Here is an 18378-nt window from a genome sequence, read left to right as displayed (position 1 = left end):
CATGGCAGGTCATGGCCTGGGATGCTGGCTGCAGCCCTAAAGGAGTGTGTCTGAGCAGAGACCTCTGCAATGCTTGCTAGGAGGTGACATCAGCCTTTTTGGACAGACACCCCTAATCTGTAGCACTTCTTCATTGTGATATTTTCTGCTTTTATTCCTAACTGATTTCCACTTCTCATTAACTCCGCAACTTCTCTTGCTGTTTCAGAGCATCCTTCTCCCTTCTTCCTCAGTAATCTGGCAGGACCTGGTGTTTCTGGGGAAGGGTTGAGCCAGAGGCTGTCAGCTTCCCTTGTGCTTGCCAAGGAAACGAGCTCCCTGCCAGCACACATGTCCAGGGCAGGTGTGCGTGCCGGATGCAGCACCAGTGGGTGCTCAGCTCAGGATGGTGGTGGTTTTAAATGGTCCTTGGGCATGGACAGTGCAGACTTAAGACCTGGCTTCACAGAAGGGTTTGGCACAGGCTGTGCAGGGAGAGAAGCAGGAGGAGCTGCCAGCCCTCAAATAACTTCCCTTCCCCTGGGAGGAAAGTGCAGCTGGTGTAGCATCACTTCTCCAGTGGTATGTGACTTCTGCAGCAGAATGTTTTTGTGTGTTTGGGGACATTTGGCCAGGTAAGTCTGGGGTGGGGAGGATTTGATTTTTTCTGATGGGTCTGGCTTGTCACACCAGCTGGGGTTAGGCTTGCTGAGCAAAAGGCTGAGTGAGAAGAACATGCATCTGGCCACCCCATAACCATTGTTTTGTATCCTTGTTCTCCTGTACTGCCTTTTCACGGTAAGCTGCACCTGTACAAGGGGGAGGTTAGAGGCATCCCAAAGAAAAATTCTGGAGATTTATAATTCTGTTGAGTCATACTATAACTGCCTTTTATCTGGATAGGAACCCTCTCCATTGATGTGTATTTTCCTGTGTATGCAGATAAATGTATTTGCCGAACTCATTCCTCATTTGGATTTAAACAGGGCTCCCCTGGGTTGAAATACTGTAGCAGGCTGACTCCAAGTTAGAGAAATGCTACAGCAAGGGAAGGCCAGTGATTGCATGCCAAGAGAAAATAGCAGTATTGCATGAGTGTTGCAGCCGGACCAAAATAGGGGAAATAGCTGGTTCTAACCTCCACATCTGAAATGGTAGTGGAGACAACCCTGGACCTATCTCTGGCAGAAAAACGACTCTACTCTTCTTTGAAGTTGAGGTGGGAGGACTGACTGTGTGAAGAAGTGCCCCACTGCTTGATTTCCCCTCTCTCTCTTTTGACACAGAATATTAATCCTGCTTAATGTAGGAAATACATTGTGATTACAGCCTTGGGAGGCAGAACAGGATTTAATCTCAGGAAGGCAATGGGTATTACTCACATCTCCAGTGGGGCAGCTGTCATTCAAGGACTGTATTTAGCTTCAGGACTTCCAAAGGGATTCACCTGGGCCTGTGTCCATACGAGCCCTAATGAGTCAATCTGAGCTGCATAAATTAGTGTGATGAACTGTCTGTGATATACACACTACCCAGTTTGTGCTTGTGTGCTTCACATGGGCAGAGCAGCATCCCTAAGTCCCAGCTGCATCCAGCAGTGGTGAGATGGAGAAAAAGCCCTGGATGCTTGCTGAAGGGAAAGCAGGGAAATGCTGATGAGGTTGTTTCTCCCATTCCTTTTCTCAGTTGTACTGGTAATTATGAAGCTTTGTATGCTGCAGTTTGGAACTGTCATGCCCTCATCAGTGTGCATGCTCTGAGCACCATAATAAGTAATTCCTCCTGGCTGTCTCTGCTAATCTTTCTCCTCTGTGCTGTAACGGGAGGGAAGTTGGGCTCAGCCACCGCATGTTAATAGCCTGCAAGGGAGCCAGCTCCGAGCAGGCAATGGGGAGCTGGTGGGAACAGGGAATGGAAAAGGTGATACAAGTAGTTGTCATGGGTGCCCAGAGTCAAAAATCTGATAAATTTTTTTCTGAAAACAGCAGTGATAGATGGTGAGAAGGATGCACTAGCAATTTTTTCACAGGGCTAAAAAAATTATGAACAGCATCCCCAAGCCAGTCAGGGGACGTGGTATCTGTTCTTTCCAATAGCTGCAGGCCTTTGGCATAATGAATTCGAAGAGTCTCTCTGCTATCCCCTAAGGGACACTATGTCTGCTTTCTAAACCCCTGCACTTGCTACTCTTTATTCTGACAAATACCAAGCCTCGAAGAACAAGCAAAGCTTTGAATCAAAGCGCGTGTTGAAAGCAGGAGGCTGAGAAAACAGGATAGGCAGAGGTTCCAGGGTCTCATCTGGGAACGATGAGGCACTGCAACCTAAGGTGGAGTGGTTGGCAAGCCTGACAGATGAGTGGTGTGGAGAACGTTGGAGATCATGGATCCAGCAGTGTGAGCATCAAAAGGGTCACAGGCTGAAATGTCAAGGGTGCATTGCCAAGGCAGAGCAGTGTCAACAGAGCTGCTCACAGGCTTTGTGATCCTAAAGTGAACTGAGATAAGTGCCAGGGAGGATAACCTATGGCCAGCTTGCAAGGAGATGAGGTCTAGACAGACACATCCATTCCTGCTGCTCATCATCCCTTTCTGTACTGCAGTGTGTCTGAGGGCTCTTGTGTGGCTTTTAAACCTGTACTTGCAGCATGGCCATTCCAGATGGTCGAACATGCCAACAGGGTGAAGGGAAGAAAACGGGCAGTCATTGGCCAAGCTCTCTTTCCTAAGAGTGTCTGTGTAAAACAACTTCAAAGCCAAGCCTTGGAGTTTAATTCCCCTCAGTTTGACAAGCCACTTCCACTCTGCTGTTGAATGGACAGCACCCAGGCAGAAAAGTGGTGTTTTTTAGCAAAAGTTTGGTGCTCTGCAGTGGGCAGGAGTGTTGTGGTTCAACCCGGGCTGGCAGCTAAGCCACACACAGCTACTTGTTCACTACCCTCCAGTTGGAATAGGAGGAGAATCAAAAGAATAAAAGGGAGAAAAAGGCAGAAAAGTGAGATAAAGGTAGTTTGATAGGTAACGCAAAAGTTGGGCACTCAAGTAAAGCAAAAGAAGGGATTTATTCACCTCTTGTCATGGGCAGGCAGGTGTTCAGCCATCTCCAGGAAAGCAGGACTCCGTCATATGTAACACTGACTTGGAAATACAAACTCTATCACTCCAACTGTTCCCCTTTCTTTCTTTCTTTCTTCTTCCCCCAGCTTTATGTGCTGAGAATGATGTCATATGATATGGAATATCTCTTGGGTTAGTTAGGGTCAGCTGTCCTGGCTGTGAACCCTCCCAGCTTCTTGTGCATCCCCAGCCAGCTCACTGGTGGGGTGGTATGAGAAACAGAAAATGCCTTGATGCTGTGTGAGCCCTGCTCAGCATCATTGGTATTATCAGCAATGTTTCCAGTACAAATCCAAAACACAGCTCTACTGCAGCTACTGTGAAGAAAATTAACCCTTCCCCAGCCGACACCAGCACAAGCTGCCAGTGAGTTTGAGACCTGCTCTTCTCATGCTTACCCATGCTCTCTGACCATTCTGTTTAGTGAAATGACTTTTGCAGCTTGTGTTTGTGATGTTTTCACTGGTCCAGCATCAGAGAGCTTCAACAAGCTCGAGTAAAAGGTGTTTAATGTTTAATCCCACTTCTGGCTTGTGTTACAGCTTGCTGTTTGAATGGGTGACGGCTGTGTATGGGTCAGTGTCAGTCTGATGGAGTCTATGCAGTGGTGTGACACAGGGCCGGCCCAGAGTGCCCTTGGGTGGGAGAGCTGGGCCAGCAAAGCTGAACCTGGAGTTGGCAGGACTCTGTAAGGGACTGCAAGAGCAGGATGGCTCTGTTGTATCAGTATGGGCCCATACTGTTCAAAATATTGTGCTCTGTTATGGTGCTCAGTCTGCCTCCAAAAGAGCTGGCACCATCCTCTGAGATGGTGCAGCACTCTGACAGGTGCCTCAGGGGTTACAGGAATGGTTTAAATGGTGATGGGGAGGAGTAGCCACAGGAGGCTTGGTGGAGAGAGTGAAGGGCAGAAAGGAGCTTGAAACAACTTCAGCACCAAATGGTTTATCATTTGTCAGAGCCATCAGTCCTGTATCTCTCCCCTGCTCTGGACTTGCTAGGAGAGCGCAGATGTGCTGTGCTTTTGCTGCTGATTCCTTGTGGGATTTAACTTTTCCTTCATGCTTCCTCTCCAGGGGTTCTCACTTGTGGCTGGCATGGCAGAGTACGTTCCCCAGCCTCCCTCCACCTGGCCTGCAGGCCCACAGCCCCCTCACACTTCTGCCATCTGCCCACTGGAGCCTGTGGATCTGGGGATCTCGGAGCAACAAACACCACCGGAGCAGCCACCGTCCTCCCTGGAGCTGGGGGAGGATGAAGAAGTCACCTCCCCTCCAGACCCTGATGTCCCCTACCCAGACTTGGCTCCAGTTGTCTTCTTCTGCTTGAAGCAGACTACCAGCCCACGGAGCTGGTGCATCAAAATGGTGTGCAACCCATATCCTTTCTGAGCTGCCCCTTCTCCCTCCCTGCCTCTGGCTCCCTCCTGCCCTGTTCTCCCCTCATCCTGCCCTTCTGGGGTGCCTTGCAGGTAAGGAATAACTTTTATTACACATTTAACGACCTTCTTTGTTCATTGCTTGTGTTTAAACAGAGCCTTTGCTGTTTTAGTGTGTGATCAAAATGAATTGTTTATGAAAGAAGGGAATTCTGAAGGAGGTGCTGACAGCCTCAGGCACAGGGACTTGTAGTGGGGAGAGTGGAGGTGTGAGGAGAGGTACATAAGAAAGGTCTGTTCTTCCCCTTTCCAGCTCCTTTTTTGCCTGGGACAGGCAAGGGAAAGCCCAGGAGCTTTTCAGACTGCAATGAATGGTGGAGGTGTCTGAAAATACAGGCTTTACTGAGAGCTCACCTTGCCCTTAGTGAGGGAACCACCTCTCCTGAGCCCTGATTGCAGGGAATCCTGAGTGACCCCCTGCCTTCCCATTTAGTACATGTCACTCTCCTGCCAGTGTCTTGTGATGTCTGGCCAGGAATGAATGGGGAGTGTGTGCTCCACACACCCTGGGAGAGATCTCTGGGACATAGGCATGTCCTCCTTTCCACAGTCAGCAATCACACACGTGTTATCACTCACACTCAGTGCCTTGATGGCAGGAGGGTCCCTGCAGCCCATCAGTGCAAATGATGGCCACAGCACAGCTCGTCACCGGTGCCTGCCAGCTGGGCTCTGTGGCTCCTGAGCAGATTTGGTATAAAAAATAGGCAGAGAAGAGCTGTTGTTACTTGAATTATGGGGTCACTGATGGTGTGGAGGAAATTGAGAAGATGAGTCATCAGAGAGGTTGGTCTGAGATTTTATGTGAACTTTTTTTCTAGCTGGAGATCTCTGGCAGCATTTGCTACATGGAAGTTTCTTAGTTAGGTGGGTCTTATCTATAAGGATGTGTGTTCTGGTTTTGATGTATAGGCTTCTAGGTTAAACCTGAATGTCTGGGCATACAGCGGAGACTAGCAAATTGTTTCCAAGAGTATTTTCAGCTTTAAGAGACAAACCCTGGGTTAGGACTTGAAGAAGTGTTAGCAGTAACAGCTGACCTTAAATGGATGAGATTTATTTTAATTTCAAGTGTAGGTAAAGGTTTGTGTTTGAGCTCTTGTCTTAAAGTTCAAAAGCCACTGAAGAGATGTTGCAGTCTCAAACATAGGTTATGGCTGAGAACACATTGGAGATTTAGATATTCTGCTTTCTTTTCTACTGGCTGCTCTATAAAATTTTAAAACTTTGTATTGAATTATGCATTGCTCTTCTATCACTGTGTGCCTGTGCTAGTTATTATGTCCTGGGAATCTTGTCCCAGCATGTGGTAGAGCAGAACTCTGAACACGACTCAGAATAAAGCACGAGACATTTATGTCATGATAAAAGACTAGATTTTGGAAGTGAAAGAAGAAGTAACAGCGTGGGTTTGGGATGAAGGCTTGCTTTTGGATGAGGGGAGGAGGTTGTGGTGGAAGAAGACAAGAACCTGTCCTTATTGCTGGCTAAAAAAGTCACTCAGAATAATCCCTCCAATCTGGTATATTGCAAGGAGTTTGCTTTAAGTTGTTGGAACTAGTATTCAAGAAATTGGGCTATTTTAGTTTTTAAGTGTCACTTTTTCCCTAATCTGTAGACAAATGTGCTCTTTGACTTAGAAAATGACATTTTCTTACTAGAAACTAGGCAAGGAAGGAAAAATCCTCATCCAGTCACCTGTTGATGACCTTACATGTGGCTACAGGTGCCACCAAGGATCAATGGTGGGGCTGCTGGTAACCTTTTGAAATAGTTGTGTCAGACTGGAGGTTTCAGCTCAGCTGTGTGAAGTTGAGAGATTACATGACGTGGAGACTGAGGGGTGAGGATTCAGCCTCTCCTCTGGTTTCCTTTCAATGCCTTGTGCTCCTCTCTTTGAAAGGCTCATGCACTAAATAATTCTCTTTTTTTCTCAAATGAGGGGTTGTTTCTGTACCCTGAAGGCTTTTTACATGTAATCATATGCTCTTGGCATCACACTTTTTTTAAACAGCACCATTGAAAGGATACATTTGTATGGCCTGGTGGCAGATGCCTGGCTGGGAATCAGATCCTTCATTAGTGATACTTCTATGAAAATCAAATCATATCTTCTAGGAATTGATTTGCTTGCCTGCTTTTCATCCTTGCTGTACTGAGCTATTGGGTCTCCAATATGTTTAAGCTAAGCAGGGGCAAGATGAGCCACTGTCATAGGTCAACACCTGGCCTTTTGTGAAGATTCAGCAAAAAGATTGGGGCATTAATTAAATGCCTATTAATCTTCTTGTGGAATTTTTTTACTAGGCTAGAGCTTCATGATCGTTCTTATGGAAGTACTGTCAATGAGATTTAGAATGGAAGCTCTGATAGTTAAGGACTATGTAACAATATTTTTTAAGCACGAGGTCATTAACCACCAAATTTCAATTTAGGTAATTGCATTCTAACTACTTAAATCCCCCTCTCCTGAAGATTATTTCTCCTTTTGTGAGCAGTCCTGCAATTTTGTTATGTGCTATTAAACAGCTGCCATATTGCTTTGCTGCACTGCAGTAATAGGAGAAAGAAACACTTATTTCTTTGCTTTAAAATTGCTCCTGCAAGCATATTTGTGTAGAGATGTGTGATGCTGTCATTACAAAAGTTGTGGATCCTAACTCCCTTTTGAGAGGAGGACCATGGTCCGTGTGAAAGTCTGGGTGTTTGTCCCCAAAGGCAGTATTTCCTGTACTTTTTGCTGTTGTAGTGTGTGGTGAAAAAGAGCCTGATGCTTTCAAGTTTGGTAATTTGCCTGTTTTGGGGATGGGTTTATGTACAGCACAAGTAAATGCTTGAATAACCTCAGTTTATTGGGAAGCAGATTTTAAAAAAAAATTCCTAATACACCTTATTAGAGACAGGTAAGTGCTGTATCAGCTGGGTATGCAATGCCACACAGGGCATCACCTGGAGCCTGGCTTGTCTCCTGATTAGAAAGGAGTTGTTGTGATGCAGCACATGAGCAACCAGCCAGCTGGTTTGCTTAGGTTAATTTGTGCTCTGATAACTGAAGGCTGGACCACTTGAAGTTGTAGATCATGGACCTGTTGCAGCTACAATGTTAACACAGTCAATATTTGAGATATGGCCATGAGAATGATTTTTTTTTTTTTTTAATAAAACCTGAACTCTGTCATATGGGATTTGAAGTCAAGCTTGGATGGGGAATAGGATGAAAAACATAAAAACATGTTTCCAAACCAGCTGCATAGCATTTATCTCGTGAATTTATAAAATATTTGGGACTAACTGATGGGTATGCCACGTGGCACCTTACAAATGGATCCTCATGAGAGGCTCTGCAGTTCTCACTACTCTGTCATTTTCTTGCTTTTTATGTACCAACCCCTTGGTGAAGCTGTTGGCCATTTGAGCTTCTGTTTTGCTCTCAAGCAGTGAAGTGTTGCATTTCCAGCTGATTTCATGGTGTAGAGCAGCAGGTCAGGTCCCAGATGAGCAAAAGCTTATATGCACACTTAATTTTTATTACTGGGAGCTGTGCTTTACAGAGTATTGAGCAGGGTGACTTCTTAAAGCTGTGTGTACTGAGGAGCTGCCTTGTAGCTCATTAACTTTGAAATCCACCGAACAGGGGCTTTGCCATTGTAGCTGCTGATAAAAATCCCACCTTGCTGCTGGAGGTACCTTTGCTGTAGCTTTTACTGGCAGCATTGTCAGCTTGGACTGTGTGCTCCCTGCACAAGGAAACAGGACTGGCCTGAGCATTTTGGTTGGAAACAGGCAACCCCCACTTTTATTCCCCACCTTTTCCCTGCCTGGTGCCATAGACATCATTTATGTACGAGTCAGTGGAGTACAGGATGGCTGGTGATGGCAACAGTGGTGTTTCATGCTGGCACTGCCCTCTGAGAGCCGAGTGCAAAATCAAATGTTGGAGGAGAAAAAAATGTGTTTGTATATTGGTAATTTTCTTGGTGACGGTGGCAGCTGGTGCCACAGTGAATGGGGACTGTGGGCTGACAGAATCACTGCTTTTTGGGAGCTGAGTGGTTAAAGAGACAACAAATCTGTTGCTCATTAAGCTTTGGGTGAATATGTGTTGTATATGTAAAATATGCCAATGTCAAATACCAGTTTGGGCAATTCATATATGTCCAGTGAAGTTCTATGTGCAGGTTCTATAGCATGTTGCACTTGTTTCTGCCTTAAGTTTGTCCACTGTACACAGCATTCATAATGACTGGATGTAGCTTTGTAATAAACAAGCATAATCTGCAAATTTATTGCAACTCTTATAGTAGTTAATGACTGTCTTAAGGCCTGAACTCCTGTAATCATCTGAATTTGACTTTCCTTTTTTATATGTGTGTGTATATATAAATAAAAATAATGGTTTTCTGCATCTCTAGTACGTTGAGAGAAGCTTGGAAATGTGACCAGAAAGTATAATAATGCATCAAAAACTGAGTGGCTTATGAATTTTAAGCAGCATTCATCATTCTTGAAGACCTAGGGATCATGGCTTTCTGCACTTGGGGTCACCAGTATCAGCTTTTATGTGCATATTTGAAAAACAGCAAAATGTATATGTTGTTCATGTGTCTCCATTTTAAAGGCATTTCTCCTGTCTCTTTTAAAAAGTCTATCTCAGAAGACACATGAAGAATCTGGCATTTATTTGAAGACTTCTTGTATCATTCTAGGTAACCAGGCAGATGTTGCTGCTGTGCCTTCCTTCCAGCCAAGGAGGAATATCTGTAAATCCAAGCCCCACCAAGTGCATGATTTACTTTTTTTCAGAAAAAAATAGAGGGGTTATCTAACCCCTCTGCACTCCACAACATTTTAAGTCAACTTTGCAGTTTCCCCTGTTGCATGGGAAACTGAGTTGGCCAGAGATCTCCAGTGGGTGTGCTGTGCTGGGGGCATTGGTGTTCCCATGGGCATGTGCCAGATGCTTTTCAAGCCTTAAGAGGGAGCAAGATTGCTTTAGGTTCTGCTGAGTTTTCTGCCACTCTGCCAGCCTTCCTGCTGGAATGAAGCTTGCCATCAGCAAATAAGGGTGACTTCTAATAAGTCAATTGTCCATTATCTTGATTAATATTTGAAGGCACTGAACACAGTGGATCAATCTATCATCAAGTGCTCTCCTCCCCTTTTGTGTTAGCAATGTGCCTTAAAGCAGACATGTCCTACCCTTGTGAACTGACCCTTAATTTCCCTGTTAATTGTCCCCTTGGAAAGCTGATAGGCTTTTACCCTGTCTAACTCTACCTATCTGAAAACCATCCAAGGTCTCTGTACATATTTGACAGACTGCACCAGGAAATTGAGTGTGCTTAGCTGAACTCCTCTCTTTGGAGGGTAAAGCAGATCTCTGGAAATTCCTGTTCTTCCTTTAGCAAAGAAGTAGTTTCTGGATAGCAGGCTGTAGGGTTTGCATTTAGGATTGCTATGCTGTTTGGTTTCCCAGATGCTCTAAAAGAAGGCAAAGGGAAAGATAGGGAGCAGGTTTAGTTTTGGAAATTGCACAGTCTGAACATTTTAACGTTTCCATAATGACTTATTAGGTAATCTTAGTTTTGTGGGAGTTGAACCACCACATCCGCCTGGATTCTGGATTGGGGAAAAGTAATTCTCTGAATTCCAGCTTTTTCTTAGGATAGCTGTTTCCTGATTGTGGTTTGCAGGCAGGTGACAGGGGAAGCATGATAGAGCTCAGGGCCTTCACAAATAGTTGGGAAAGAAGTTATCTCCACAAAACTAGTGACAAGGGAGTGCCATTTGTGCGGGTCATTTGATGTGCAAATTTACAAGGGGAAGTTTAGAGGAACCATTTGCACAGTCAGATGTGGTGTAAATGGAATTTAAACTCGTGCATTGTCATTAGTAGCACACAAGGGATAGATATGTTTGAAAGGGATTTGCATGCTTGAAATCTGTAAGAAATTGCCTGGGTTGTGTGTATGTGAGATATATGCAATTCCAGGCAAGTGGGCAGATGTAAAGGGATGAAGTCTAAATTTGGCTGGCTTGCAAGATGGCCCTGTGTATCTAAGCACAAATGTTGAAACAGGATAAATCCCTGTCTCCCATCCCTTTAGCTTATTCCCTGGAGGCTTTTTTTTATACTCAAAGACCATGGTTTGGAAATGAAGCAGGGCAACAGCACATACAAAACCAGGGCTCTGACTAAAGATGAAATGTTTGTAGGGTCTAACAAAATTGGAAATAAGGCTGAAAATTCGTGGTGTATCCTTACTGTCTTCATTCAAAACTCTGAGCATTTTTGCTGTTATTGAAGGACGGATTTCTATTGTTGGAGGAAGGGCTAACTGCAAAGCACAGAGAAGCCTGTGGTTTAGGAGAGGCGTATTTTTCCTGTGTGTTTGTAATGCCCTGTTTTCCTAATACAGTTCAAACCCAATAAAAGACCTTGTAGGCCTCCTTGCCCTGATGCTTTAGGAAAGCAGAGCTAGAGCTCTTGCTGCAACAGCTTTTGATGAGGTGCCTTAATATGGTCCCTGGGTTTATGGCCAATGAATGTGGAAAGTGCAGGGGAGAGAGCATAGAAGATGTAAGTCATGTAATTGTCTGGTATAAATCAGCATTATTCTGTTGTACCTAGTAAGAGCAGACCTATTCAGGTGAGGTTGGGGAGCCTGTTCCTGTCTTGTCCTACAGCACTCTGTATTTGTGGCAGTCTGGGGATATCTGGTAGTGCTGGGCCGGAAGAGAGGGATGGGGTGCTCAGCTGGGATGCAGGGATGGTAGCAGTGCCTGTGCTGGGGGACATCCCCATCCTCCTGAGGAGTGCATTGCTGAATGGAAACAAATGATGAAAAAAACCTTTCTGCTGGAGCATATTGTGCTTATTCACTGGAATATATTTTGCCTTGGAGATGAGAACCATTTATTCTTTGAAAAATGGTCGGTTTGCCTTTTTCAGCCTTTGTGAACACTGGAGCAGGGTGTGTTAGAGTGCCAAAGGGGCTCTTGTAGGAATAGAAAGGGCAATAAAAAGGCTCATTTTGAGTTCAAGACCTATAAAATACTCTGACCAGACCTCTAATTGCATGTCTTTTTATAACAATGTGAATTAATGAAATTAACCACTAACAAATTGACCAGCTGCTTATTTTAGGACTTAACAACCTTCCTACCCTAGACCATGGGAAAGGCCCTGCAGCTGTGGGCTGTGAGCAAAATATTTGACAGGGGCTGCTTCAGGTGAGCTCCTCTGCAGCAAATGGCCTGCAGCTGGTCCCAGGATGGCTAAGATGAGTTTATGAAAAACTTGGCCCGTTACAGAGCTTTGGAGAGAACAGGAGCAAAGAGTCAGCCAAGCTGTCAACCTCTAAGCTGGAAAGTTCTTTGTGGTCCTAGAGAAACACTATCTTTGGCTAGGTACTCTCTTTTGGTGTAGGAAGGCTCTAGTCTGGTAGAGGATGGACCAGGCTCAAGCTTTCACCTGCTTCTGTCCTGTGCTTGCTTTGCCCACTGGTCCTGGTTGGCCTGGAGCACCTTGGTCAGCCCCTTTCTGGAGTGCCTGGTGTCTCTGTGCCACTGCCTCTCCTGTGCTTCCCTGTCTGCTGAGGGGCAGGGCTGAAGGAGGTCCTGTTTGACCAGTGATTCTCTTAAATGGGGTTTTACTGCCTCTGGCTGGTGGGGGCAATGGGATGAGGGCTGAGAGTGGTGGGAAAGGCAACCAACTGGGGCTGCCTGTTCAGGGAGACAGATCTGGTGGTGGATTGGGCTTGCCCTGCTTTGTCACTGCTGTTCCTTGGACTGTGAGTCTGTGCTGTGCTACCTCCTGTCAGCTGTGCTCCTCCACCAGGAAGGGACTGCTGCCCTACCTGCCTTCCCTCCTTGGAGGAGTTCTCCAGGCTCAGCTGTCGAAATGAGAAGGAACCACCTCAGTAAAAGCTTTGGAGGAGGAGAGAGGCTAGCTCAGGGAAATGGGCTTTTATTCCCTGTCAAGAAGTCAACGGAGTTGTGACCAGCATCCAGGGAATGAGGCTGAGATGAGCAAGGAGGGCAGATGAGAGTACAGCAGGACTTGTAAAATGAGAAATGAAGTGTGATGATGAAGATGTAAGACTGATGAGGAATGGTGAGTGGAGGTTATCTAGGTTGGGGGCAGATGATGCAAATCCCTGCTGACGTTGGCAGGCATCTCAGCAAAGCCTTGAAATCGATGGTATTGAAGGTGGCTGGTAGATCTGAGACAATCAGCATGAGTACTTGATCTCTGACTGCCATCAAGTACTGGTGAAGGAAGAAGGTGGTGTGGTGGCAGTGTAAGCCTTCTGCTAGAGAACCTGCACAGGTGTTTGGATGGCTTGGCAGGCCTGAGGGATGGAGTTTGTGTGCAGTGCTGTGGCTGGAACAGCGTTCACCTGCCCCTCCAGGCTGCAAGGTCGTGGGGATGGAGATGGAAAGCTTAGCTTGGCCTCCCTGCCTTTTCCTTCTCCAGTTTTCTCCATTGCATTAGTGCAGACTGGGGAGGGGAGCAGCTCCCTCAGGCAGGATGGGGGATGCACAAAGCTGTGATGTGGGGACCATCTGTCCCCCTGAGACAATGGTGCCATTTACACTTATGTACTGCAATTCATCCAAGAGGAAAGATAAATCTGTCCTGGCTAATGATACATCACACTCTTTGCTTATCCTTTCTTCCTTTAGTTTTCTCTCCTCCAGTCTCCCCTTGTCATCACCTACTGTGCTTCAGTCTATAAAATAAACCATTGCTCCCCCTCCATGAGTGTGATTTGACGCTTCTGAGTCCCTGCACTCCTCTAGCTGACTCCCCTGTGACTAGCCACCCTGTCTATCCCTTTTCCTCTCTCTCTGTGGCAGTCTGTCATTTTTCCTCCCTTTTATTATTTCCCTTGCTGTCATTCCTGGGTTTCACTGCTAGCAGCCTGTCTGCACTGACTGTTCCTGCCCTTGAGTTGGCTCCTTCTGTTAAGCACCTCTCTTGGCTAGTATTGTGGACACGAAGGTTTCCTGAGGTGAAAGGTCAGGGCTTAAAGGAAAGACCTGGAGGTAGGATTTAAACAGAGGACATCACTCATTGGCTTATTTAGAATGAGGAAGAAGGCCAGGGCTCTGCAGGGGTGTGAGTTTACCTGTGAGAACAGCAGATTTCTGCTCTCTCTGGAGGGGATTTCTACATGGCACGGTGGGATTGCTTCTTCCTTGTACTCACAGGCTGCTTCCATCCCCCTTTAGAGCATTCCAAGCCCAGGTCAGCTGCTGTCTTCCTGTGCTCTCTGGCAGTGCCATGCTAGTGGCACGTCCCCAACCTGAACTGTCAGTGTGAGGGAGCACTGAGCTCATTTCTGAGCCGCAGAGCCCAAGGGGTGCACCCACCTGGGAGCAGGGACAGGCTGCTGGGAGGTGACCACCTCCTGAGCCAGCCTGGGTGACACTTGCTGCTGGATCAGCTGGCCCTGGCCTTCTCTGGGATGTAGCTGGTGCTCTGCTAATCCCTGCTAACCAGGTCTGGCTCTCGTGGGCTGGCACAGACAGATGTGAGCTCAGCATGCTGGCTGGGAGCTGTGTGGCTGCAATCTCCTGGCCCTGTGCCCCAGCTTGGAAGCTGGGCAAGGCACTCAAGGATTTGCTTACAAGAGTTGAACCAACAGTGCTGTCTCAGCCTTGTTCCTGACCCCTGGACCTTTGGGAGGGCGGTTTCATCTTTGCTTTTCTAACTTGGTATGGTTTATCACTGCCTCCCCAGGGCAGAAAAAAATGCTGAAATACTACAAGGGTTTGAAGACTGCTTGTAGGAACTGGATGCTGTGAGAGGCAGAGTGAACCAAATGTACCTCTTGGGGGATTTCTCTTCTCAAAGAGTAACAAATTAAAAAGGCTAACATCAGTATATATTCATCCAGGAGAAAGCTACTGAATCCAGTGCTTGTAATGCTAGCTCTGAGATTTGCCTCAACAGGCAAGAAGGGAAGGAAGGGAAGAAAACACATGGTAAAATATTAACCTCTCTATTGGAACAGGCAGTTTGCAACAAACAGCAGCTGTTCTCTTTCATGGCATGAAAGATGTAGGAGCTTAATATTTGAGGGTGGAGAAGTATTTTTTTCATGCAGAGGTTGATAGTTTCTTACATCAAAGATCCAAAATATCTGCTCATCTTTTAAGCCCTGCTTATTATCTGCAAGAGTACTGAAACATCAGTACTTGGCAAATCTGCCTTGTCTCCCGTGATTCACACACCCCAAAAGGAATGCTCCTTGTATTTACCTGTATCCTGCATCTTGCTTTGCAACCAAGAACGCCTCACTTCAGTGTTCCCCTAAGAATACCATGTCCTTATTTTCTACAAAATGTTCTACAGATCATTTACCAGCCAGCTAGCAGATGTTAACAAGAATTGTTAACAATAATCAAGCTAAAACATATTTGAGAAAAGTAGGTTTTGTGATGTATTGCAGTTTTTATGTAATTGTTTTTGTTCACATATTTACCAACTTGTGATGTGATTTTTGCTTTGAGTAAGTCTCTTGGGTTTGTAGGTGATTCTGGCAGGCTCTGCTTTGTCCACATGTAAGATTCAGGCCAGACCTTGAAAATATTTGTCATGAGTGAGTTATATTAAAAAAGACAGGCTTATAGAAGTGCAACAGTAATAATATATTGCCTTTGGTACTGCCTGATGTTCAGTGCCACTGGCCAACTGTGATATTTCTTAATGAAGGATTTTTTTCCCCTCAAGGCAATTTTTTCTTGCTTTTTTCTTTCCCTGTGGCTCCTTTCTGATTAATTTTCTTGATGGAAGCGGATCCTTCCCAGCTTTGGAGTTTGTTCCTCTCTTCTCTGTACTTGTTGACCCACTATTTAGCAGCCTCTGTGTTGGCAACTGCTCTGATCTTCCCATCTGGACCCCTCTCTGGAAGTGGGATTTTAGAGAGTGGAGGAGGCTCTAGATGTTATCCCACTTGTTTTCCACAGCAAAATCCTTTGGAGACAGCAGTCTTCTCACTGTTTTCTTGCAGCATGTTTTTTCATCCCATGCTGCAGTTCCCCAATTTTCTTTTTTCTTGTAGGTTGACCCTGCTATCTTTCCCTCTGTGGACAAACTCCTCATATTATTTGTTTCCTTCCTTGCTAGGTTCTGAGTAATGTTTTTCCTTCTTTTCCTGTCCAGCAGGATCTCTGAAGAATCTCACACAGTTCATGCAAGGGCCAGAACACAAACAGAACTAAAGACATGGAAGACACAGTTTCATTGCTACATGTGGTAGTAGCATGGTTTTCAAAAGCTGTCCAACTTTTCCATTGTAAGTCTTTTTATCCATCAATAAAACCTTAATTTGAGGTCTGAAAGGTAGGGACCAGGCAAAACTCTGGGGAAGGATTCTGAACTGGGGGACTGAGCCCTGCAGGAAAGTAAGGCCACTGGGTCAGGCAGCCAGCAGAGATCTGAAATAAAAAGCTGATCCACCAGGTGTCTGCCCTCCAGAGTGGAGGGACTGGGCAGCAATGGCATGAGAGCAGCCTGGAGAGTGGGCTGGTTGGGCTGGGTGAGGGTGATGGAGGGCAGGGGGGTGAGGAGAAGGTCTGGATGCAGAAGCTGGCTGAGGAGGTCAGTGAGCCCAAGTGGAGGCAGGGCTGGAGGGCTCAGCCTGAGCAAGAAGGGGTGAGATGGGAGCTCTCCAGGAGTGAGGTGAAGTCCTGTCCCTACCCTAGAGCCTCCATGCTGTGCATTCCTACTTATTTCTGATTCCCTGCTGCCAGCGAACTCCTGTAAACTCACTGGCTAAAGAGGTGTCACATTCCTGTCTTCACTGATGCCATCCCTCCCTGTGGGTGCAGGAAGCCTGCAGGGGGAAAAAGCCAAACCCGAACATGTAATGAAAGGTTGTGTTGTGAAGGTGGTGTGGAGAGGGAGGAACTGAGATTCCACATTCATCCTTAATTCTGTCTTAATTTATTGGATTGAGTCATATCAAACAGTCTCTCCTGAGTATATTCAAAGCACAATTTATTTATTTTTTTTCTATGGCAGCTGCTAATTTATCTCCATTTGGATGGGTTGTTAGAGGATGAGTGAAAGAGGTCTTGGGTTACCCTGCTGCCCAGGTGGAAGCATCCAGCAGCAAGTGCTAGACAAAAAAACATCTGGGACACTTAAGAACAGACAAAATAACTTTTTTATTTGCAATCATTGACATTCAACTTAGTTTTTTTTCATAGCAGTCATACCTGCTATGTAAGTTTCAGCTCAAGCTGCCAATCAAATGAAGCCCTAAGCAAATGAGACAGGGTGTTGGAAGGCAGAAGAGTTTGTGGTAGGATTAATTAAAATTAGTGTTATCAGTGTAGCTGCATGCAGCCTTCTACCATATAGGTCAGCTCTCTCTGAAGCCTCAAGTTTTCCCTACAATCCAATAATTAACTATTAAAGTAAGTACTTAAAAAAAATTCCTCCTCCAGAAAACCATAACCCAGGATTTTTTTCAAAGCACAGAATTAATTGCATCCTTCCACAGTATCTTTGAGGTGCTGTTATTTCTTTAAAATGCATTTACAGCATATTGTGATATGTCACACATCCTTTAAATATCCAGTAGCTTTTTAACTTTTAAAAATCTATTTCACACTTAGTGGCATGTCTGTAATACATTTTTCGGGAACGTGTGGCAGATGTCTGGGGAAACTGTGTTTTCTCCCATATGGGGGTTATTTTACTGGAAAATGAAAGAGGGCTGACACTTCATTTGATTTTCCTGAGCTGTCACATCAGGGATTCTCTGTCTGGGTGTGAGACATGAATCCAGATCATATGCAAGCTGCACAAGGCAAGATGTGCTCCCTTCCCTGGGTGAAGGGGGACTTCCCATTGAAGAGCATCCTCTGAGGGCTGCAAGGGAGCCAAACAGGATGGGGAGGACTGCTCTAGGATACCCTGCTTCATGGGACTTTCCAGCAGGCTCTAGTCACACAGAAGTAACATTGTCTGTGCTTGGACCTTCCTCTCTGAGGAGGAGGCAGGTGGCAGCTTTCAGGTTACTCAAACCCTAAGGAAACTCCTGATACTTGTGACCCAGGTTCCTGAAGTCAGCTGGCACTTCTGGGTTGTGTGGTGCTGAATTTGACTCCTGGAGAGGAGCCATAAATGCCAGGGCTGCAATCACTTTAGATGTGCCAGGCCACCATTGCATGGTTGTGGTTTATGGACAGACAAGGAAATTTGTCATCTGTGTTGGCCAACAATGTCTGTCTGCAGATCTGTTTGCAGATCTGTGTTTCTGTTCTGACTCCTTCCTCTCTGCTCTGTCTGAACATGGCTTTGTGTCCCCTTGTCCTTGGGCTGTGGTGAGTTGTCCCTGTGTTTTCTTTCTTGTTCCCAGACTGGGCACTGTGCTTGGGGCTCGTGTTCCGTTGTTTCCCCTGCAATATCAGGGGGAGGGAGGAAATTGGGCAGAGAAACTGCTGCAAACCCCTGAAGGTAATGCCTGTGCCAACATCGCCCCTCTACTGAGACAGATGCAGTGGGGATAAATACCAGGTGTCTCTTACAGAGTAGTTAAATCCACCAGCAGTCCCTGTTTTTGTCATGTCAGGATAGAGCTTTCCAGCTTTACATTTCAAAAGATTGCCTGTGGCACTTGGCACGCCCCTCTTGTGCACAACCTGGAGACACTCCTGAGTTTGTGGGCAGTAAAAATGCTGGAGAATTATTTGGCTGTGGTAGCAGTCAGTGTCCTGACTGCTGGTGTGTGTGAGCACAGGTACACTGCTGTCGAGGCATTTCTGGGCACGGTTTCCTAGGGACTGAGGAGCACAGCCTGGGGGAAGCTGGCACTGAGGGCACAA

At 46.0% G+C, this 18378-nt stretch overlaps 1 protein-coding gene across 3 annotated transcripts in view; it reads left to right on the top strand.

Moving 5' to 3' along the window:
- The window catches only part of CACNA1I (calcium voltage-gated channel subunit alpha1 I), a 164814-nt gene that overhangs the window by 9228 nt on the left and 137208 nt on the right, over positions 1-18378 (top strand). For all 3 annotated transcript variants that reach the window (XM_033057833.1, XM_033057832.1, XM_033057834.1), the window contains one exon: positions 4172-4473. In XM_033057833.1, coding sequence (XP_032913724.1) covers positions 4193-4473 — 281 coding nt within the window. In that variant the 5' untranslated portion in view covers positions 4172-4192. The remainder of the gene's footprint in view (positions 1-4171; positions 4474-18378) is intronic.

This window comes from Catharus ustulatus, chromosome 4, assembly GCF_009819885.2.
Source record: "Catharus ustulatus isolate bCatUst1 chromosome 4, bCatUst1.pri.v2, whole genome shotgun sequence".
NCBI lineage: Eukaryota > Metazoa > Chordata > Aves > Passeriformes > Turdidae > Catharus > Catharus ustulatus.
This window is presented reverse-complemented; position numbering and strand designations above follow the sequence as displayed.